The sequence below is a fragment of the Entelurus aequoreus genome, linkage group LG14, assembly GCF_033978785.1.
Source record: "Entelurus aequoreus isolate RoL-2023_Sb linkage group LG14, RoL_Eaeq_v1.1, whole genome shotgun sequence".
Taxonomy (NCBI): Eukaryota; Metazoa; Chordata; class Actinopteri; order Syngnathiformes; family Syngnathidae; genus Entelurus; species Entelurus aequoreus.
Window position 1 is genome coordinate 37650618 of NC_084744.1, and position 19048 is coordinate 37669665.

The 19048-nt window shown below is 40.4% G+C and overlaps 1 protein-coding gene across 3 annotated transcripts in view; it reads left to right on the forward strand.

The window, feature by feature from the left end:
* The window catches only part of nck2a (NCK adaptor protein 2a), a 63631-nt gene that overhangs the window by 10103 nt on the left and 34480 nt on the right, over window positions 1-19048 (forward strand). For all 3 annotated transcript variants that reach the window (XR_009828648.1, XR_009828649.1, XM_062069809.1), the window contains exon 2: window positions 17852-18093. Coding sequence is in view for 1 of the 3 variants with exons in the window: in XM_062069809.1 (XP_061925793.1) it covers window positions 17868-18093 (226 nt within the window). In the remaining 2 variants the exon portion in view is untranslated. The remainder of the gene's footprint in view (window positions 1-17851; window positions 18094-19048) is intronic.

The following is a 19048-nucleotide window of genomic DNA, read 5'->3' on the forward strand; positions in this document are numbered from 1 at the left end:
TACTTTTCTTTTCAGTCCACAATATGCGCAGCATATTTCTGAAGAACTACATTTCAGTTGCCTCTAATTTTTCTCTGTTAGCTAATGATAATAATTTCCATTTAGGCATATAACCTGCAATTCTTTATTTCTTACTATCAGTGGAGGACAAGGCTGAACATATTATACACAGAGGAAGAGAACAAGGAACTTGTTTAAATATTGAGTCAATATTGTCAACAGCACTTACCATGAATAAATTTAAAGATTTACGGTCAATACACGTAATTGGAATCGGCAGCATAAAACGCTGATGATAACCCTGGTAATTTTGGTCACAATAATCGCAATAAGAAATTTTCATATCATTCAATCCAAGAAACATTTAATTTTTTTGCAGGCAAATTCACTAGTTTGTTACGCACAATGTTTGGCCGTATGATAACCGAGGCCGTATTCGAAACCAGACTTATTGTTGACATTGGAATCACACAAAAAGTGGTGCTTACCAAAACCGAGGTAAAAGTGTAGGACATATTACAATTATAAAACCATTCCCCAGTTCCTGAGAAAACCTCTTAACAGGAGGCCTGTATTGTTTTATCATTAGCTCTGTTTCTCTATGACTGGAGGAGTAAACTTTTTTATTCGTTTATTCCATCACAGCATTTGGAGCGCAGGCCGCGGACCTTCATGCTCTAATTCATTTGATTAAATTACTGTTTCTCCCCCCCTTTGGTGCTCCTAATAGACAATCAGGCAGCCAAACATTCACTCGTCTAGACCGAAATATTGTCAGTTTTTCCACAGTGATGCACGCTTAGCAGGTTCCCCGAAGAGCCACATAGGCCATGTTAACATGCCTCCCTCGGAGGTTCACCCTCATTAACAGTCTAATACTGCTCCTGTGAAGGCAGTGAAAGGCGTCAGCGCTCCACTAAGCACTCCAATTCACATCTGTTAAAAGGGTTTTCCCTGTAGGGCCATAGGAGAGTAGGCAGCGGGGGGGAGCCAAGGATAAAAAGAATTGATCATCGCCCCTACCGTTCAATACTATGAATATGTAGATATGGAATATATTAGGAGAGAAAGAGTTACTAGTACAGAAAAGTATTTTACCTGGCAAGATTCTCATAATGGAAAAAAGGTGCTGTTAAAGAATGAAGCCGGAGGTGGCAAAAGGGCTAAATGGCTTTTATCAGCTAGGTTACATGAGTCCAAGGTGTCATAAAGTTTAAAAAATGATTGCCAGTGCTGATAACCATTGTTTCCGACATGAAGTTTGATCTTCACAAGGACAACACATTTTTTATCTACAGGTTGTGGCCCTTGTTGCCCATGTTATCATTATTGTGTGTTTGTATTTTAAACTGGAATTGTTGGACAGAAGCCTAGTATAAATTACATGCTTTGGAAGACGTGCTAGTGTGCATGTAATAGAGGTATGTGGCTCAATGTTTCATAACCATTAGAAAAGTGATCAACGACCTATGGGCATTAGATGCTAAAGTTTGCCCGTGCCCCTGCAAAGACATTTTGGTTGACAGGCAGACATATTTTTCCACCAATTTAGCTCACATTTTATAGTCCGTGATGATTTGGGTAACATCCCAAAGTTATTTTTGTGTAGCGTGTTGAGCTGTTTTTAAACATTTGAAGTAAATACGACAGTAGGGGCGCATGTTTTGACAAATGTTCACCCTTTCGTGTGCAGTGGTTTAGAAGTAGAACAGTTAGCTTACACAAATAAATACACTAACTTTCTCCATGTTTTTAACTGGCTGATATTCCTTACTGTGGTTATACTGTGTACAGCCTGTTTGTTGGGTTATGAGGGTTGGGTCATGGCTAGATCTGGGAATAATGGCTAATTTTGCTGTACTATACACTATATTGTCCCACACACTATTGTCGATAAATTATATTATTGTCAGCATTATATTATAAGACCATTTTACTGATCTGCCTGTCGATCTTCAGTAATGCGGACGCTGTATCGACCCGTTGTGGTGAAGAAGGAGCTGAGCCGGAAGGCAAAGCTCTCAATTTACCGGTCGATCTACGTTCCCATCCTCACTTATGGTCATGAGCTTTGGGTTATGACCGAAAGGACAAGATCACGGGTACAAGCGGCCGAAATGAGTTTCCTCCGCCGGGTGGCGGGGCTCTCCCTTAGAGATAGGTTGAGAAGCACTGCCATCCGGGGGGAGCTCAAAGTAAAGCCGCTGCTCCTCCACATCGAGAGGAGCCAGATGAGGTGGTTCGGGCATCTGGTCAGGATGCCACCAGAACGCCTCCCTAGGGAGGTGTTTAGGGCACGTCCGACCTGTAGGAGGCCACAGGGAAGACCCAGGACACGTTGGGAAGACTATGTCTCCCGGCTGGCCTGGGAACGCCTCGGGATCCCCCGGGAGGAGCTGGACGAAGTGGCTGGGGAGAGGGAAGTCTGGGTTTCCCTGCATAGGCTGCTGCCCCCGCGACCCGACCTCGGATAAGCGGAAGAAGATGGATGGATGGATGGACCATTTTACTGATTATTAATAATGTATAATGCAAGTAACCTTTTAAACGCAACATTTTTATTTTCATTTGTTTTTTTCTACTGCAATCAGAAGGTCAATAACTTTTTATTATTCTACATTAGTATACAAACAATAAAAATAAAATAAACACACAAATTCTGTGAGAAAAAATAAAAGATTGATATTTTCTATTGGTGAAAACCTTTTTTCTTTTGTTGTTGCATTCACTTTTTTTGTTTCAGCAAATTCCGCATACTGGTACATCAGGCTTTGCAATCTTCTTTTCTCCTCCAAATTTTTGTTACCATGCGGTGCTTCTGACTAGCAAGTCGCGACTAGGGAGGCTCTGTCGCTGTCGGTCCCGCCTACACTCACAGATACAAAGATTGGGGATGACTCAAGAGCGTTCACTCCCTTCATTTAGTTCTGCTATTGCAGTGTTTTTCAACCTTTCTTGAGCCAAGGCACATTTTTTTCAATTGAAAAAATGTGGAGGCACACTACCAACAGGAATCATTAAAAAATTAAACTCAGTAGCCGATAATGACAATAAAAAGTTGTTGTCGCAATTGTTGGATATGAATTTAAACCATAACCGAACATGTATCACTATAGCTCTTGTCTCAAAGTAGGTCTACTGTCACGACCCGTCACGTCACGCCATGACTTATTTTGAGTGTTTTTTCTTGTATGTAGTGTTTCAGTTCTGGTCTTGTGCTACTGTTCTGGTGGCTTTTCCTGTTTTGGTGGCATTTTCCTGTAGCAGTTACATGTTTTCCTTTGAGCGCTGTTCCCCGCACCTGCTTTGTTTTAGCAATCAAGAATATTTAAGTTGTTGCTATCCTTCTTTGTGTGGACGTTGTTGATTGTCATGTCATGTACGGATGTACTTTGTGGACGCCATCTCTGCTCTACACGCTGTAAGTCTTTGCTGTCGTCCAGCATTCTGTTTTTGTTTCCTTTGTAGCAATTTTAGTTTTGGTTTCGTTCTGCATAGCCATCCCTAAGCTTCAGTGCCTTTTTTAAGGGGGACTCACATTTTCTTTATTTTTGGTTTGAGCATTAGATACCTTTTTACCTGCACACTGCCTCCCACTGTCGTCTGCCAATTGTGATCACGACAAACTATCGGGGTCTCACATGATGTGATCCCAACATCTACCAAGCAATTATCTACCGGCTGCCACCTACTGATATGTAAGAGTATAACACGGTTACTCTGCTGAGCTCTAGATAGCACTGACGCTCAACAATGGCACATTATTTGCGGATTATAATTACTGGTTTGCAAACAATATTTTTAATCAAAATAGGTTAAATTACGTACTCTCCCACGGCACACCAGATTGTATCTCATGGCACACTAGTGTGCCGTGGCACAGTGGTTGAAAAACACTGTGCTATTGAACAAACATGCTCAGATGCTGAGAGAAATGCACAGAGTGAAACCTTGTGTACCTTAAGTAGACGAAGAAAACAAACACACAAACATGACAATTTATCGATCCGGCAATAATAGCGAGTTCATTTTCATTCAATGTCCGATTGACTTATCGGCCCAGGCCGATACATGACCAAATATTTTGAAAAACACTATTAGTGTGTTGTATTTCTTTACACTATTTCTTTGTAACAACACTAGTAAACGCTTCTACACGCTGACACGATAGTTTATCTTGGTATCAAGTCACTTACACGGTCAGGGAAGACCCAATGTGATGTTTTGATGGATGCTGCGGCAAAAAAATGACTGCGGACCTTCTTAATCGATTTGTTACGGCGGTTTTCAGCATGGAAAAATGTATTAGGTTTGTAAAGATGATTAAGTCAGCAGCCATCTCATTTTGTGCTCTTGACCTCAAGGATATTAGTCCCGGGATGTGCTGTGGTTGCTGCAGAGTTGAATGGAAAAATATGATAGGCTTTCTAATCCATTTGCCTACCCACCCTCTCCACCCTTCTGCCTTTCGTTCTCACACACACACACACACACACACGCACGCACACGCGCACACTGCTGCAGCTGAAGGAAGTCCTGCTTTATTTATGAGATGGATCGCTCTGAGTGCCACAGGGCTCTCTAGAGAATTCAAGACGGCACACAAACTGTATTTGGTCTGTGGAGTCTCTCATGCTCACACACACCGACACACACACTTGCTGCAGGCTCTCGGGTTGGCAGACCCACAGTTGGTCTTGATCGGCAGTAACGCTCAGAGTTTAACAGCAAGCGATGAGCACAGTTCAACACTTCTCCCACATGATGTGTGTGTGGGTTACGTCACCCACTCAGCAGCTGAGAATGAACTTTAAATCTTATCAACAGTACTATTTGCTCTATACAGGCTCAATGTATCGGCATAGGTTTACCCCCACAAAACTAAGGATTGTGTGAATGTTCCACACAATCTCTCAAGTTCTTTTCATCTAAGCATGTCTTTGATTTCTGCACCAGGAACGGAAAATAGCCTTTCCCAAACTCTGCCTATAAAGTTTATAAAAATTATACTTTAAACCTGTTGGTTTAATGGACCAATGGGGCCTCTCAAAACCTTCACCCAATCTCCACAGTAGTTACTCGGGTTGCTTAATTTAGACAGTACACAATATCAATGTGCCCAACAATAGAGTTTTATTACTATCGTTATATCCTAATAATGCATGTTGGTGACACATTATAGCTTTGACAAATTTGTAGTGTGTCAAATTTGACAGTGACAAGCGACCGAACACCCCGTCCTTTACGCAATGTAGTGTCCTTGCTAGCGGCTAATGTCCCTCAAGAGCAAAGCAAAGCCACTATTAAATTCTAAAAAGTAAAGTTATTTTTCAACTACACGCTGTAGGAGAATATGCTAATCACAAGCCAGAGCTCTTGAATTTAAACAAAGTCGGGCGAATCGATACAAAATATCAACAGTAACCATACCAAGTAAATTATCAATAAATGGTTGGATCGATATATTTTATTATCAAAACCATATTTTGTTGTTTTTACCTGAGTATAAACACTTTCCCTTAACCCCAAACTACCTCGTTGAGAAATGGGGCTTTTTTTAGAATCCATTTGGTCATTATGTTTCCATGCACTTAATTAGTCTGATTTCTCATAATTTGGCTCAACATTAACTTTTGAAACACAATAATATGATCGTCTTTGGCTGTTTAAAAACACAGATGCCACATTTCTGTTCACCTGCCATGTTTTTTGTGACTCTCAGGGTACCTTATTTGTGAATTTGTGAATTATAACTATATAGCGCTTTTCTCTAGTGACTCAAAGCGCTTTACATAGTGAAACCTGTTATATTAAGCTACATTTTAAACCAGTGTGGGTGGCACTGGGCACAGGGGGGTGAAGTGTGTTGCCCAAAGACACAACGGCTGTGACTAGGATGGCGGAAGCAGGAATCGAACCTGTAACCCTCAAGTTGCTGGCACGGCCGCTCTACCAACTGAGCCACGCCCCCCACATCTCCGTATCTTATTTGTATCTAAAAGACTGGCCTAAATTTATCTATTAGTATACACTGTGATGCCTCTGGAACTTTGCGGTGCAGTGGAAACAAACTACACAGATACCAATAATTATTTTACCCACATAAATATGTTCCTGGAAATAAAAGTTTCTGGAAATGTTACAATTGTGTGACAAAACAGGAGTTGTAGTCATTTTCCGACTCAAACCTGTAAACAATCTGTCTCAGCTGCCTGAATGCCAGCAAGTAGGTCACTTTCTTGTTTCTAAAATTTCTTCTTGGGCTGCCTTCACTCATGCAGCCTTTAGCTGCTTACTCTCTGGAGACTCGCAGAGCAGCTATCAAGTAGTTAGCGCAAATCATTACCATAATGTTCTGTGTGTGTTTGTAGCAGCTGGCTGTATAAATATCTCACTGTATGAACCAGGGGGCGCTTTGACTTCTGCTGTAGTTTATCCCTATGGGGCAAACCTGTCAGAATGTGTTTTTGTGGTTAAGTTCTAAGCATATTAATGTGCAGTGGGAACTGCATAAATGGAAGAAGGTGGTCACACACTAGTAGAAACAAAAGAGTGTGCTGTTTGAATACCATATTGACCCGGACATACAGCAAGACAACCTTTGCTTTTTGTAGATCTGCATTTGGAAACACATTTTTTTAAGACAAGATCAGAGGCGGTGAATACTGTAAATAATCGGGCTATAGGCCGCTACTTTTTCCTTTGCTTTGAACCCTGCAGGTTATAAAATGATGTGGCTAATTTATGGATTTTTCTTTGTTGACATCCAAAATGCAAAAAGTTTAAAAACAGTAAAATAAGCAAAGACACTAAAAAGGTGTGTTATTGTTTGTGCAATGGTGCCATCTTTTGGACGAGTTTGCTCACTGCAGCTGCTGTAGTGCCGTCCTGTTTAAAGGTTTCAACCGGAAGTATAAGTTCCGTCTTCTAGCCAATTGTAATATTTCTACTCTTATGAATTCTTCATTAATCACTCTTAGCAAAAGACCTATTCCTATCAAATACTGTTCACAAATCTGTCTAAATCTGTGCTAGTGAGCACTTTTTCTTTGCCAAGATAATCCATCGCACGTCACAGGTGTGGCATATCAAGATGCTGATTAAACAGCATGATTATTGCACAGGTATGCCTTAGGCTGCCCACAATAAAAAGGCACTCTGAAATGTACAGTTTTATAACACAGCACAATGCCACTAATGTCGCAATTTTTGAGGTAGCTATTGCCCGTGAATTGATCGTTAATTTCTCTACCATTGGCCGTCTCCAAAGACGTTTACAGAGAATTTGGCAGTACAGCGCTCCCGAGTGGCGATTTAAATGCAGTTTTTTTCCTATATAGAATTTTTATGATAGTTAACATGATTTTCCAACTTATTATGGCCAATAGTACGTAAATAATAGACTATATACAGTATATCCATTCATTAGGGCTGTGGATCTTTGGGCACCACACTATCCGATTCGATTAGATTCTCAGGGGTAACTATTCAATTCAGAATCAATTCTCTATTCAAAAGATTTATTGATTCAAAATGAATACTTTTTTTAATAGGATTCAAGAGGATTTGGAGTGGGAAGGGTTAACATAAACAAACTGTAGATAAAATAGAGCAAGATACAGAACTGTGGAATAACTTAGTAAAGGAGAAAAATGGCAAGAAGGAGATGAGTGGCAACACAACGGTTCAGAAAATAATAGTCATGCAAAAGTGGATCTTGAGAAATATGACTAATTGCCAGGCGGCAACAGGTGTGGCTTATCACTTATAGAACCTAAGGAGACACTAGAAAAAATATTTAAAAACATACAAAAAAAAAAATAGGACAGGAACATTACATGACAAATATCTTTGAAAAAGCGTATATGTAGTATTACTTTCAGTTTAGGTTATTTGGCTCCAAGTGGGTTTTGATATGGTGGAAATGGGCCCAAATGGGTTTTTTTGATGCAAAAGGTTGCCGACCCCTGTACTAGTGTAAAAATAGATTTGCTCTTTCAAGCATGGGCCTAATACAGTTTCATACAATGATTATGAACTGCTGCAGTAAATATTAGATTGGGATTAGTTTTTTCGTGTTTTCCCTTGGTTGCAAAAAATGATAGCCTATACTCTCGTCGAAGGAAAACAATCACACCTTAACATTTTATACCAGTGTTTCTCCACAGGGCTACCTCAAATGTTTTTTGTACTTGTGCCAGGGGAAGTGAATACCACACTGTAGCACAAGAAAAAAAGATGGAGTCATTTCTTCCGAGGTTTAAAGAAGCTAATGATCACAGCTTGAGGCAGGTTGTGCAGAGAGAGAGAAGCTTCTGGGAAACTAGCTAACCCCAAAGAGACGTTCTGTATTTAGAGAGCCTAGAGGAATGCACAGTGAACAAGTACTACACTGTTTTGTACAGTGGGGGGGAAGAAAAGTGGGCATCAAAGGAGTCACGAAATTCAGAAAAGAATAAACCAAAAAAAAGGGAGAGAGAGCAGCTACAGAAACCCCCAAATTGCCTATATGTGGAGTTTTGGTACAGAAGTATGGCAAATCTAAAAGGAACGGAAAGTCAGATTTTTTGGAGAATACCTCCCCTCAGTGAAAATGGGACCACCCAGCGACGGTTTCCATGGAGACATACCCAACAGTGTTGTTCGTGCTGCGGCGAGGAGGCCTGAAATAGTGATGGAAAATGAAAGTGACATGTGAAAAATTGCTTACAGAAAAGGAGGATGGTTGAAGTGTCCAGGTAAAATAAAAGGGGGCTTTCCATCTCCCACTTTTCTGACATCTTGAATTCAAGGAAGATACCTACTTTTCTGATGCCAATATTTATTAATAATCATAATGACATTTACCCCCGCCCCTAAAAACCAGGAGTGCTACCCGCACATTTTGATCAATAGGCATAATTTTCGCCAATCGAATTTGTCTCTGAGCAGCGCTCAAATGCACAGGACAACTGTATAATCAAAGCATATGTAAACATTTACTTCCTAGTTTACTTTTATTTATGGATTTCTTTAAGCTTTATGTATCCAGGCTTAGTCATTTAAGATAATATTGGTATTAGGCAGTATTTACATTAGAGGTGTTGAAGTGTGATGATTATCTCACCCCTTTACCAACAAAAATACTCGCTGTTTTAGCTCATTTTGCAGGTATAAATCGCAGAGTCATAGTTTGGTACCTGACACATGTTAACTGTAGACATGCTAGCTTTTTTTTTTAGCTCATTTTGCAGATATACACCTAAGAGTCATATAGATCTAGTTTGCGTGGCATTTCAGTTAACATTCGGCTTTGCAATATTCATACGCAATTTCTTCCGAAATTACATTTTGTAGTTAGTATTATTAGTTAAAATTAATTAAAACAGTTCAGTAATTTGACAATGAGCTCTAAGTTTGTGTTTTTACTGCCATTTAGTGTCTACTTTTAAGTCTGTGTGGTATACATATCTGTACTCAGCCATGCGTGTGTGTGTGTGTGTGTGTGTGTTTGTGTGTGTGGGTGTGTGTGTGTGTGTGTGTGTGTTTGTGTGTGTGTGTGTGTGTGCGTGCGTGCGCGTGCGTGTGTGTGACTGATGATAGGGGGAGGTGGGTCATAGGGGACAGTTTTGTAAGTCTGTAAAGCACTTTGTTGCATTTCTTTTATGTTTGAAAGGCACTTTATAAATAGTTTGATTGATAAAACAAGGGTGGCACAGGGGTTAGTGCATGTGCCTCACAATATGAAGGTCCTGAGTTCAATCCCGGGCTCGGTGTGGAGTTTGCATGTTCTCCCCGTGACTGCGTGTGTTCCCTCCGGGTACTCCGGCTTCCTCCCACCTCCAAATACATGCACCTGGGGATAGGTTGATTGGCAACACTAAATTGGCCCTAGTGTGTGAATGTGAGTGTGAATGTTGTCTGTCTATCTGTGTTGGCCCTGCAATGAGGTGGCGACTTGTCCAGGGTATACCCCGCCTTCTGCCTGAATGCAGCTGAGATAGGCTCCAGCACCCCCCGCGACCGGTCCCCGGCCAAATTTTTTTAACCCAATGCGGCCCCCAGGTCAAAAAGTTTGGGGACCCCTGCCGTAGGTTAAAGGCTTACTATATAATCATTCCTTGTATGTTCTTTGCACTAAACGCTGATTGGCTCCAGCACCCCACATGACGCCGAAGGGGAAAAACGGTAGAAAATGAATGGATGGATAAAACAAGTAAAACGTCAATACAATGTTTGTTTTTAAAATTTTTGTTAAAAAACCTGAGCTTTTTGATGTTAAGGTTACTTGGGATACTTAAAACATTGACAAGAGATTCATAAAATCAGAAGTTGATTCAATGATTTAGATACAAATCAGCCTCAAAACATAGCCACTTTTGCCGCAACTTTCTGAAAAAGCTTTCGCGAATTCCGGCATTTTATGTCGCAACATTCACAAAAAAAGGCTACGAAATCCTGGAGGGACTGCCTAGTCTTGTTATGTGATGACTACAGTGGTCAACACATAATACATGACAATTTATGTATAGAGTCAAACTGGAGCTGTAAAAACAACTAGAAACATTGTAATCTGCATGCTAGGCCAGTTGTTACAAACACAAACTGCTCGTCCAATGTTGAATGTCCTTCAGCATATTTCAGCCTTATATTTGACAGAACAGAACCAATTTTGTAATACTAGTAAATAGCAAACTGCTCAGCCAGAATTAATGCCATTGAGGACTTAATTGCTATCAACAGGCAGCTGTACTTGTAAACACCCTCTAGCTTCTCACCGGGCCAATAGTGTTAAACAGGACCATCGGGCTGATTAACATTGTGGAGCCTCAAAGCGAGAGCGCCTGGCTCTGTGCTGTCATGTTCCGTTTTATTGAGTTTGCTCCAAATGTTCTCTTATTGCTTCCCTCTTGAAACCGTGTGGGATGCAGGATAGGGAGAACGGGCGTGTAAGTGTGTTTCCATTGGTCGAATGCTGCTTGTGTTTGACCTGAGTGGCAAACACAGAAAGCTCCTCCAGACCTTTTTGTATAATCCTCTTTTACGTCTCTATTCTCTTTGTGCCGTGTTGAAAGAGTTCCTGAGCTTTCTCGCCTCAGTAAAAAGGCGTCGTAAGGGCCGGTTCAGCCGCCTGTCGCTTCTTCAATTCTCACAGGAATTGACCAAGCAAGGGCTTTTTTTTTCCTATTTTGTGTGCATATGGATTGCGTTCAAGCTTTGTTTAATGAAGTAAATCATTTGTTTTGTGTGGCAACACTGATTTGCTCTGGCGATGGCGTGTTTACAGATGTCGGTGGGAGCAGCGTTGCATGCTGTAGCTGCCACTCTGATACACGTAATTGGCCCAAGAGGAAGCCGGGCACGGTTTGAAGTGGCGTTCCATATCTGTGGCAAATGAGCAGTGTCGTTACAGAGACAAATACGTTGACATCATGAAAGGGAAGGGAAATACTATGGAATCCGTTGATGCCGACACCCCTCATACTGGCTGACTGACATCGACATAAGGAATTGTCGACATAACTGAAGTCAAAACCGAAACTAGCTGTTGCTTGCACATTTACTTGTGACTTTGTCCAGCTATATAAGGAGAATGGGTGATAAAGGACTTTTTTTGTTTGTTGGCATTGTTTTTACTCCGTTTGGACTCTGGTCGTCAGGATTTTTCATACACCCTTTAATGGGAACACCTACAAGTCGCAAAAGTACTTTATCAACATTTTAGAAATATTGCTTTTACTTTGCGAAAAACTGCTATGGAAACGCAGCTAGTGTTGAACAACTTGACCAAGACTAAATCTCTAATCGATATTTCCTAGTCAAGTCATTTGCTGTCGTCGGCATGGCAACACCGGTGCCTGCCACTGAACATGTTGAATCTAGTTTATTTTGCAATGATCCAATATTTAAAACGCAGTCGAGTGATCCTGGTGGCTCAACCATCCATGCAGGGTGACTCCCTGCAGTACCAAATAGGAAAAATGAAGCTTGGTATGATTCAGCAGCAGTAGCCTGAGGCCGACAGAGGCTGCAGCTTGTTCGCATACTTCCCTCCTGCGTTATGGAAGGTAAAGTAGTCAAATAAGTCAAATCCCTGCTATGCAAAGTTTATGAGTGCTGTGTTGCACCACTCCTCTCACATCAAGTTTGGCAGCTTCAATGGCAGCAAGCAGAGGCACATTTGTTTACTCTGTTGTTGCAATTTTCAACATAGACACAGCGCAGGCCGGGACTCACTCATTTTCAATAAGGAAAGGGAACAAAACCTAAAACTGCTTAGGTTTTTTGTAAATGGTTGTAATGATTAAAAAAGTAAACAAACTGCCAGCAGATATCTCCAATAAATTAGGGGTGCACGGTAAATATTGCGTCTATTGTTGTCGGGGGCACAGTGGCACAGGTGTTAGTACATGTGCCACACAATACGAAGGTCCTGGGTTCGATCCTGGGCTCGGGATCATTCTGTGTGGAGTTTGCATGTTCTCCCCGTGACTGCGTGGGTTCCCTCCAGGTATTTCGGCTTCCTCCCACCTCCGAAGACATGCACCTGGGGATAGGTTGATTGGCAGCACTAAATGGTCCCTAGTGTGTGAATGTTGTCTATCTATCTATGATGGCCCTGCGATGAAGTGGCGACTTGTCCAGGGTGTACCCTGCCTTCCGCCCGAATGCAGCTGAGATAGGCTCCAACACCCCCCGCGACCCCGAAAAGGACAAGCGGTAGAAAATGGATGGATAGAGTAGTTAACTTTATAACACCTTAACTTAAAACGTATAACTTAAAAACAAATAGCTCCGATAATTAGTTAAAAAAAACGCTTCAATGAGGCGAGATTACCCGTGCGTACTGTAAGTAGGTTAGGGTGAGCAAATCAAGCGCTTCTTTTTTTCCCCACTTACTGTGCTTAAGGTGGACAGGTAAACTCCCCTTGAGCTCCTTGTAAACAAGCATGGTGTGACTTCCTTACTGATTCGGATGGAGGCTTTTCGCCTGCTATTTACACCAAACGGTCTGCAAACAGTCCGCGAAGAGGGAAACAACATCACGCTTCAACACATCAAACCTTATCAGCCATCTAGAACGCTTGCATTGCTACAGCGGTGTTTTAAAAGCTTAGGAAGACGCCTGCTGATTAAAAAGCTGCCCCAAAGCCAGTCACAAAGGAACATGAGAGCTTAAGCGATCTGTGCATTTATCATGTAATTAATTGCGCTGGATGGCCATTTTTAAAGATACTGGCTTTTCACAGGACAAATCTACAGGTAAAGTCTGTCAAATCAACCTTTGTTTGACTCTTACGTCCAGGTGTGCACAAACTCGAATCAATATTTTAAAGAAAAAGTTATCAGTTATCGGATATCGGAATATTGCCCATCACTGCAGTAAATACAATTCTCAATTTGTAAATGATAATTATTATGAAATATAATAGTTTTACATTTATTTATAGGAAAGTGCAACAAAAAGCGTTTTTTTGTGTTATTTAAAAAAAAATCCAGGCCGCAACAATGACAACAATTGTAGGTTTTTAATTAGGGAAATGCCGATCAATCTAGCACAGATCAGTACCAGCTGATTTTTGTGAAAAATGCCAATGACGATCACCAACGGCGATCCCCTCTGGCTGACAGTATTTTTTATTTCAGTCCCCTGGTTGACAAGCAGCTAGCAGCTAATTATGTGTCTCCATACACGTTGTTGAGCCACTCGCCTAATCTAATAATACTCAACTCCATTATGGCAAATAAACTGAATTGCTTTGTATCTAAGTATCATTACCATGTATCATTATCACTGAAGGAAGAGGCTAAACATATTACACACAGAGAAAGAGACTGAGGAACTCGTCTAAATATTGTGTTGATATTGGTAAACTGTCAGTAACACTCACCATAAACAAATCGAAACATTACAATAATGTATGTGATCGATATCGGCTGATCTCTTTCCTGGATGATCGGTATTGGAATCGGCAGCTTAAAACCCTGATTGGAACATGTCCATTTTAAATGCTTAACGTGCAGCATTACAGCCAGCACACTGCTTTTGTCTTATCTACTTGTCTTTGTTAATTTACGTATTTCATCTTCTGATGGAAGATGGCTTTTCAAGCTCTGGCTTCTCCTTGGCACTTTCACTAGTCATGTCTCCCGCTCATGACTGTGTATGTCTCTGTAGTGTACTAAAAAATAATCTGATTATGACTGCATGTACCGTTACAACCGCTGGTATCCAGTTAAAATGTCTCCCTCACTTAATGAAGATGGAATTTAATACCTTAAGACGGCTGCTGCTCTATTCAGCCCGTGCACCAGGGATATCAATCTTTCCACCAATAATTGAATCTTTTTATGTAAGACAATTTGTGCAGCTGCATTCCTCATTAGCCATAACTCTCTTTTGTGGTTAGCTAGGCTTCTCTTTTAGAGCTATCCCAAGCCATTCATCAGGTCTGCGTCAGCAAATCGCTGAACTTTTACTGAGATTCGTGCACCGTTACACTTCATTCATTAATGATTTCAGTTTCGGTTTCTAAAACCGTAGCGTAGTACTTGCATGACAGCATTTGAATGAATAATTGCACAGCATCTCCTCCACTTTCTTTTTATTTATTCCAGAGATCACGTTTCCAGCTGCAGGCTGCTGAGCTAAATATAAACCCAATCGCTCAGATGATTCCCATATCGTGAGATTGCCTTTTTCCCCCCGCACAGAACGGAAACAAACGGCGCTTCCCACATCACTGCATGCATTTTTGCCTTGACAATCTCTCACGACCTTGCCGCATGCATCAGGCGTGTCTAATCCCTCAGAAGCTGTCCGGCAAAGTCATTGACCGAAGCATCTTGATGTTCATGTGACTACCCGGTCTTGAAGTGGACATTATTTCTGGCAGCGTATTTGCAGCTTTGACAACTAACTTGTAACTAATTGCTTTAAAAAGGATCATTGTCAGTATTGGTATTAATATTAGTTCCGTCTTTTGATAAACCACCAGTCCTCCCACAGTGCACCGTCTCTCTCGCCTAATAATGTTAATTTAAAAACAGAGCTTTCAAAAATTGCATTATTTATTGACAAGATATGCGCAGATTAATCACACAATTTTTTTTTACCATACATGCTCTACCTTAACAGCGGATAGTTACAATGAAAAATGCTACAAGTGTATGGACAACAAACAACACTGGTGAAGTATACACACGGCAATGTTGTCAACAAAAGTACAACAGAAGTTAAGCAACGCTTTTTTAGCAACTGTGATTAATCATGATTAATCCAAATTCAAAAGTGTGATTAATCTGATTTTTGAAAAAATCAGTCAGTAAGTTTTGACAGCTCTATTTAAAATTTATTTTTTTGACAAGTTTCCTACTATAAAACATTTTGACACAACCATGCCGTTCTTATTACTGCATTTTTAACGTTTGGTCATGTGACTTTGTTTTTTCAACCGAGAGATTGTGGCACAGCTGATAAAAAGGCAGTAGCTCACATTTCAGCTTTTTGAAATCTAAACACTTGTAGCAAACGTGTTTAAGAAATACAAATAATATCAAGACAATAATTAAATGGGAAATAATAACCGTTAAAAGCATATCAAACAAACCTTTAACAAAGTGTTCACTGCAAACTCACGCATTATTCGACTCTGCTCCCTGGGACTGTAGAGGGTGCTGCTTTTCTCGTCGTCGTTTCCACAAATCTTGCACTTTTTTGCCCTTTTTGATAACCTCTGGAGGAACTCGGAAGAAACGTTTATCCTTTCTGCGATTTGAACGGTTCGTAGAGCTGAAGACAACACAATTATAGGACATTTCTTCTTCGAGAAAGGCTAAATAGCGCCTAGTACCTCTTGAAAACAAAGCTAGCTTGACCACCACCAGTATTCATTGGGCAGGATGCGAGCCGGACGTGACGCAATAGCTGGCGGCACAAGGTAGTAACACGATTATTGTCTTACCTGCAGTCAAGCATGGTGGTCCGAGGATGCATGAGTGCTGCCTGGCATTAGAGAGCTTTGGTTCACTGTGGGGAAACATGAATTCCAACATGTACTGTGACTATGTTAAGCAGAAACTGGACCCAATGGCAGTTTCATGCCTGATAACGAGCCCAAACACACCTCCAACATTTGCTGAGGGAAGTGAAAGTGATGGAGCAGTATGTAAGAATGTCTCCTCCAGACCTTAACCCATTGGAGCATCTGTGGGACGTTCTCAGGCAGAAGGAAGGAAGTTGGTGTTGAGCTATTTACACTTTGGCCATGTTCACCTTGAGGTGTACTGACTGTACTGACTATATAGACAAAAAAGGCAGTGTGTTGACTATACATTGACTAATCTATAGTATATTCAAGTTTCATTTCAACATTATTGCCCCTTGAGAAGGACCATTACATTATACCGTTACTGAAATAAAAGAGGGGTGTACAGTACTCACTAAAGCAGGGGTCACCAACGCGGTGCCCGCGGGCACCAGGTAGCCCGTAAGGACCAGATGAGTAGCCCGCTGGCCTGTTCTGAAAATAGCTCGAATAGCAGCACTTACCAGTGAGCTGCCTCTATTTTTTAAATTTTATTTATTGACTAGCAAGCTGGTCTCGCTTTGCCCGACATTTTTAATTCTAAGAGAGACAAAACTCAAATAGAATTTGAAAATCCAAGAAAATATTTTAAAGACTTGGTCTTCACTTGTTTAAATAAATTCATTATTTTTTTAACTTTGCTTCTTATATCTTTCAGAAAGACAATTTTAGAGAAAAAATACAACCTTAAAAATGATTTTAGGATTTTTAAACACATATACCTTTTTACCTTTTAAATTCCTTCCTCTTCTTTCCTGACAATTTAAATCAATGTTCAAGTAAATTAATTTTTTTATTGTAAAGAATAATACATACATTTTAATTTATTCTTCATTTTAGCATCTGTTTTTTCGATGAAGAATATTTGTGAAATATTTCTTCAAACTTTTTTATGATTAAAATTCAAAACAATTATTCTGGCAAATCTAGAAAATCTGTAGAATCAAATTTAAATCTTATTTCAAAGTCTTTTGAATTTCTTTTACAATTTTTGTTCTGGAAAATCTAGAAGAAATAATGATTTGTCTTTGTTAGAAATATAGCTTGGTCCAATTTGTTATATATTCTAACAAAGTGCAGATTGGATTTTAACCTATTTAAAACATGTCATCAAAGTTCTAAAATTAATCTTAATCAGGAAAAATTACTAATGATGTTCCATGAATTATTTTTTTAATTTTTTCAAAAAGATTCGAATTAGCTAGTTTTCTCTTCTTTTTTCCGGTTGAATTTTAAATTTTAAAGAGTCGAAATTGAAGATAAACTATGTTTCAAAATTTAATTGTCATTTTTTTCGTGTTTTCTCCTCTTTTAAACAGTTAAATTAAGTGTAAATATCATTAATTATTAATAATAACATAGAGTTAAAGGTAAATTGAGCAAATTGGCTATTTCTGGCAATTTATTTAAGTGTGTATCAAACTGGTAGCCCTTCGCATTAATCAGTACCCAAGAAGTAGCTCTTGCTTTCAAAAAGGTTGGTGACCCCTGCACTAAAGGGACACTTTAATATTGACCAATATGCTGACACACATCTCTGAGTTCAAACCCCGGCCGAGTCATCCCAAAGACTATAAAAATGGGACCCATTACCTCCCTGTTTGGCACTCAGCATCAAGGGTTGGAATTGGGGGTTAAGCCACCAAATGATTCCCGGGCGTGGCCACCGCTGCTGCTCACTGCTCCCCTGTGGAGATGGGTCAAATGCAGAGGATCATTTCATCGGACCAAGTGTGTGTTTGACAATCATTGGCACTTTAACTTGAACTTTATTTCCTCCACAGGGGGACTCCATGAAAGATGACAGAGGAGGTGATTGTTGTAGCCAAGTGGGACTACACGGCCCAGCAGGACCAGGAACTTGACATACGTAAAAACGAGCGTCTCTACCTGCTGGACGACTCTAAAACTTGGTGGCGCGTCCGCAACGCGGCCAACCAAACGGGCTATGTGCCGTCCAACTACGTGGAGCGCAAGAACAGCCTGAAGAAAGGCTCGCTAGTGAAGAACATCAAGGACACGCTAGGTAAAGTTTTTTTTTTCTCTCCTACTTTTCATGTCGCTCTCTCCTACTTTTCATGTCGCTCACTTAATATTCTGCCCTTGGCTTTGCGCTGTGCGGGTAATTTGCAAAATTGCCTGTTGCTGTCAGCTGTCCTCGATATGGCATCACTTGAATATGTCGCTCAATGAATGGAGACATGGCTGCCAACTGTCTCTATAGCTTGAATGGATACATCCACACTGCATGCATATATTCTTATAAAAAGGGGAGGGGATCTATCCCAGCTGCATTCGGGCGGAAAGCGGGGTACACCCTGGGCATTTAAAGATGATAAAAAAAAACGCTTGGAAGATGCAGCTAATGGGAATCACTGTTGTAGCCTTCAAAACCCTCCATCAACGTTTTGTACACATATTGCAAGTATATATATATATATATATATATATATATATATATATATATATATATATATATATATATATATATATATATATATATATATATAATGTAGTAACAGACACGTTCATAACAATATGTAATATGTACAATATTTACCGTATTTTGATCATTTTAATCATTGCCGGAACTAATTTCATGGTGCATTTATTTCCATTTCCATAGCAGTGCACTTCCGACTTCTGGCAACAACTGTGTGTCCTACTTCCGGAAACAAAGGCGTATGTGTCTTCTAAGCATGGCAGATTTGGTAACAAACAACGAAGATGACTATTTTTGGACAAGTAAGGATTCACAACCTTATCTTTGTGAATCAGAATATATGGAGGATGAATTGCTGCTTATAGAAGCGAGCACGAAGGAAGGGTGAGACGTTGGACGGAAGCCGAGAGAGTGAGGGGAAAGTGGCTTGAAGCTGCAAAATGTGGAATTTGAAGCCATGCTATTTTGACGTAAATGGAGTGCTTACCCAAATAAACCGGAAAAAATGGCTGGACCAAACGGACAACTGTCCCATCGA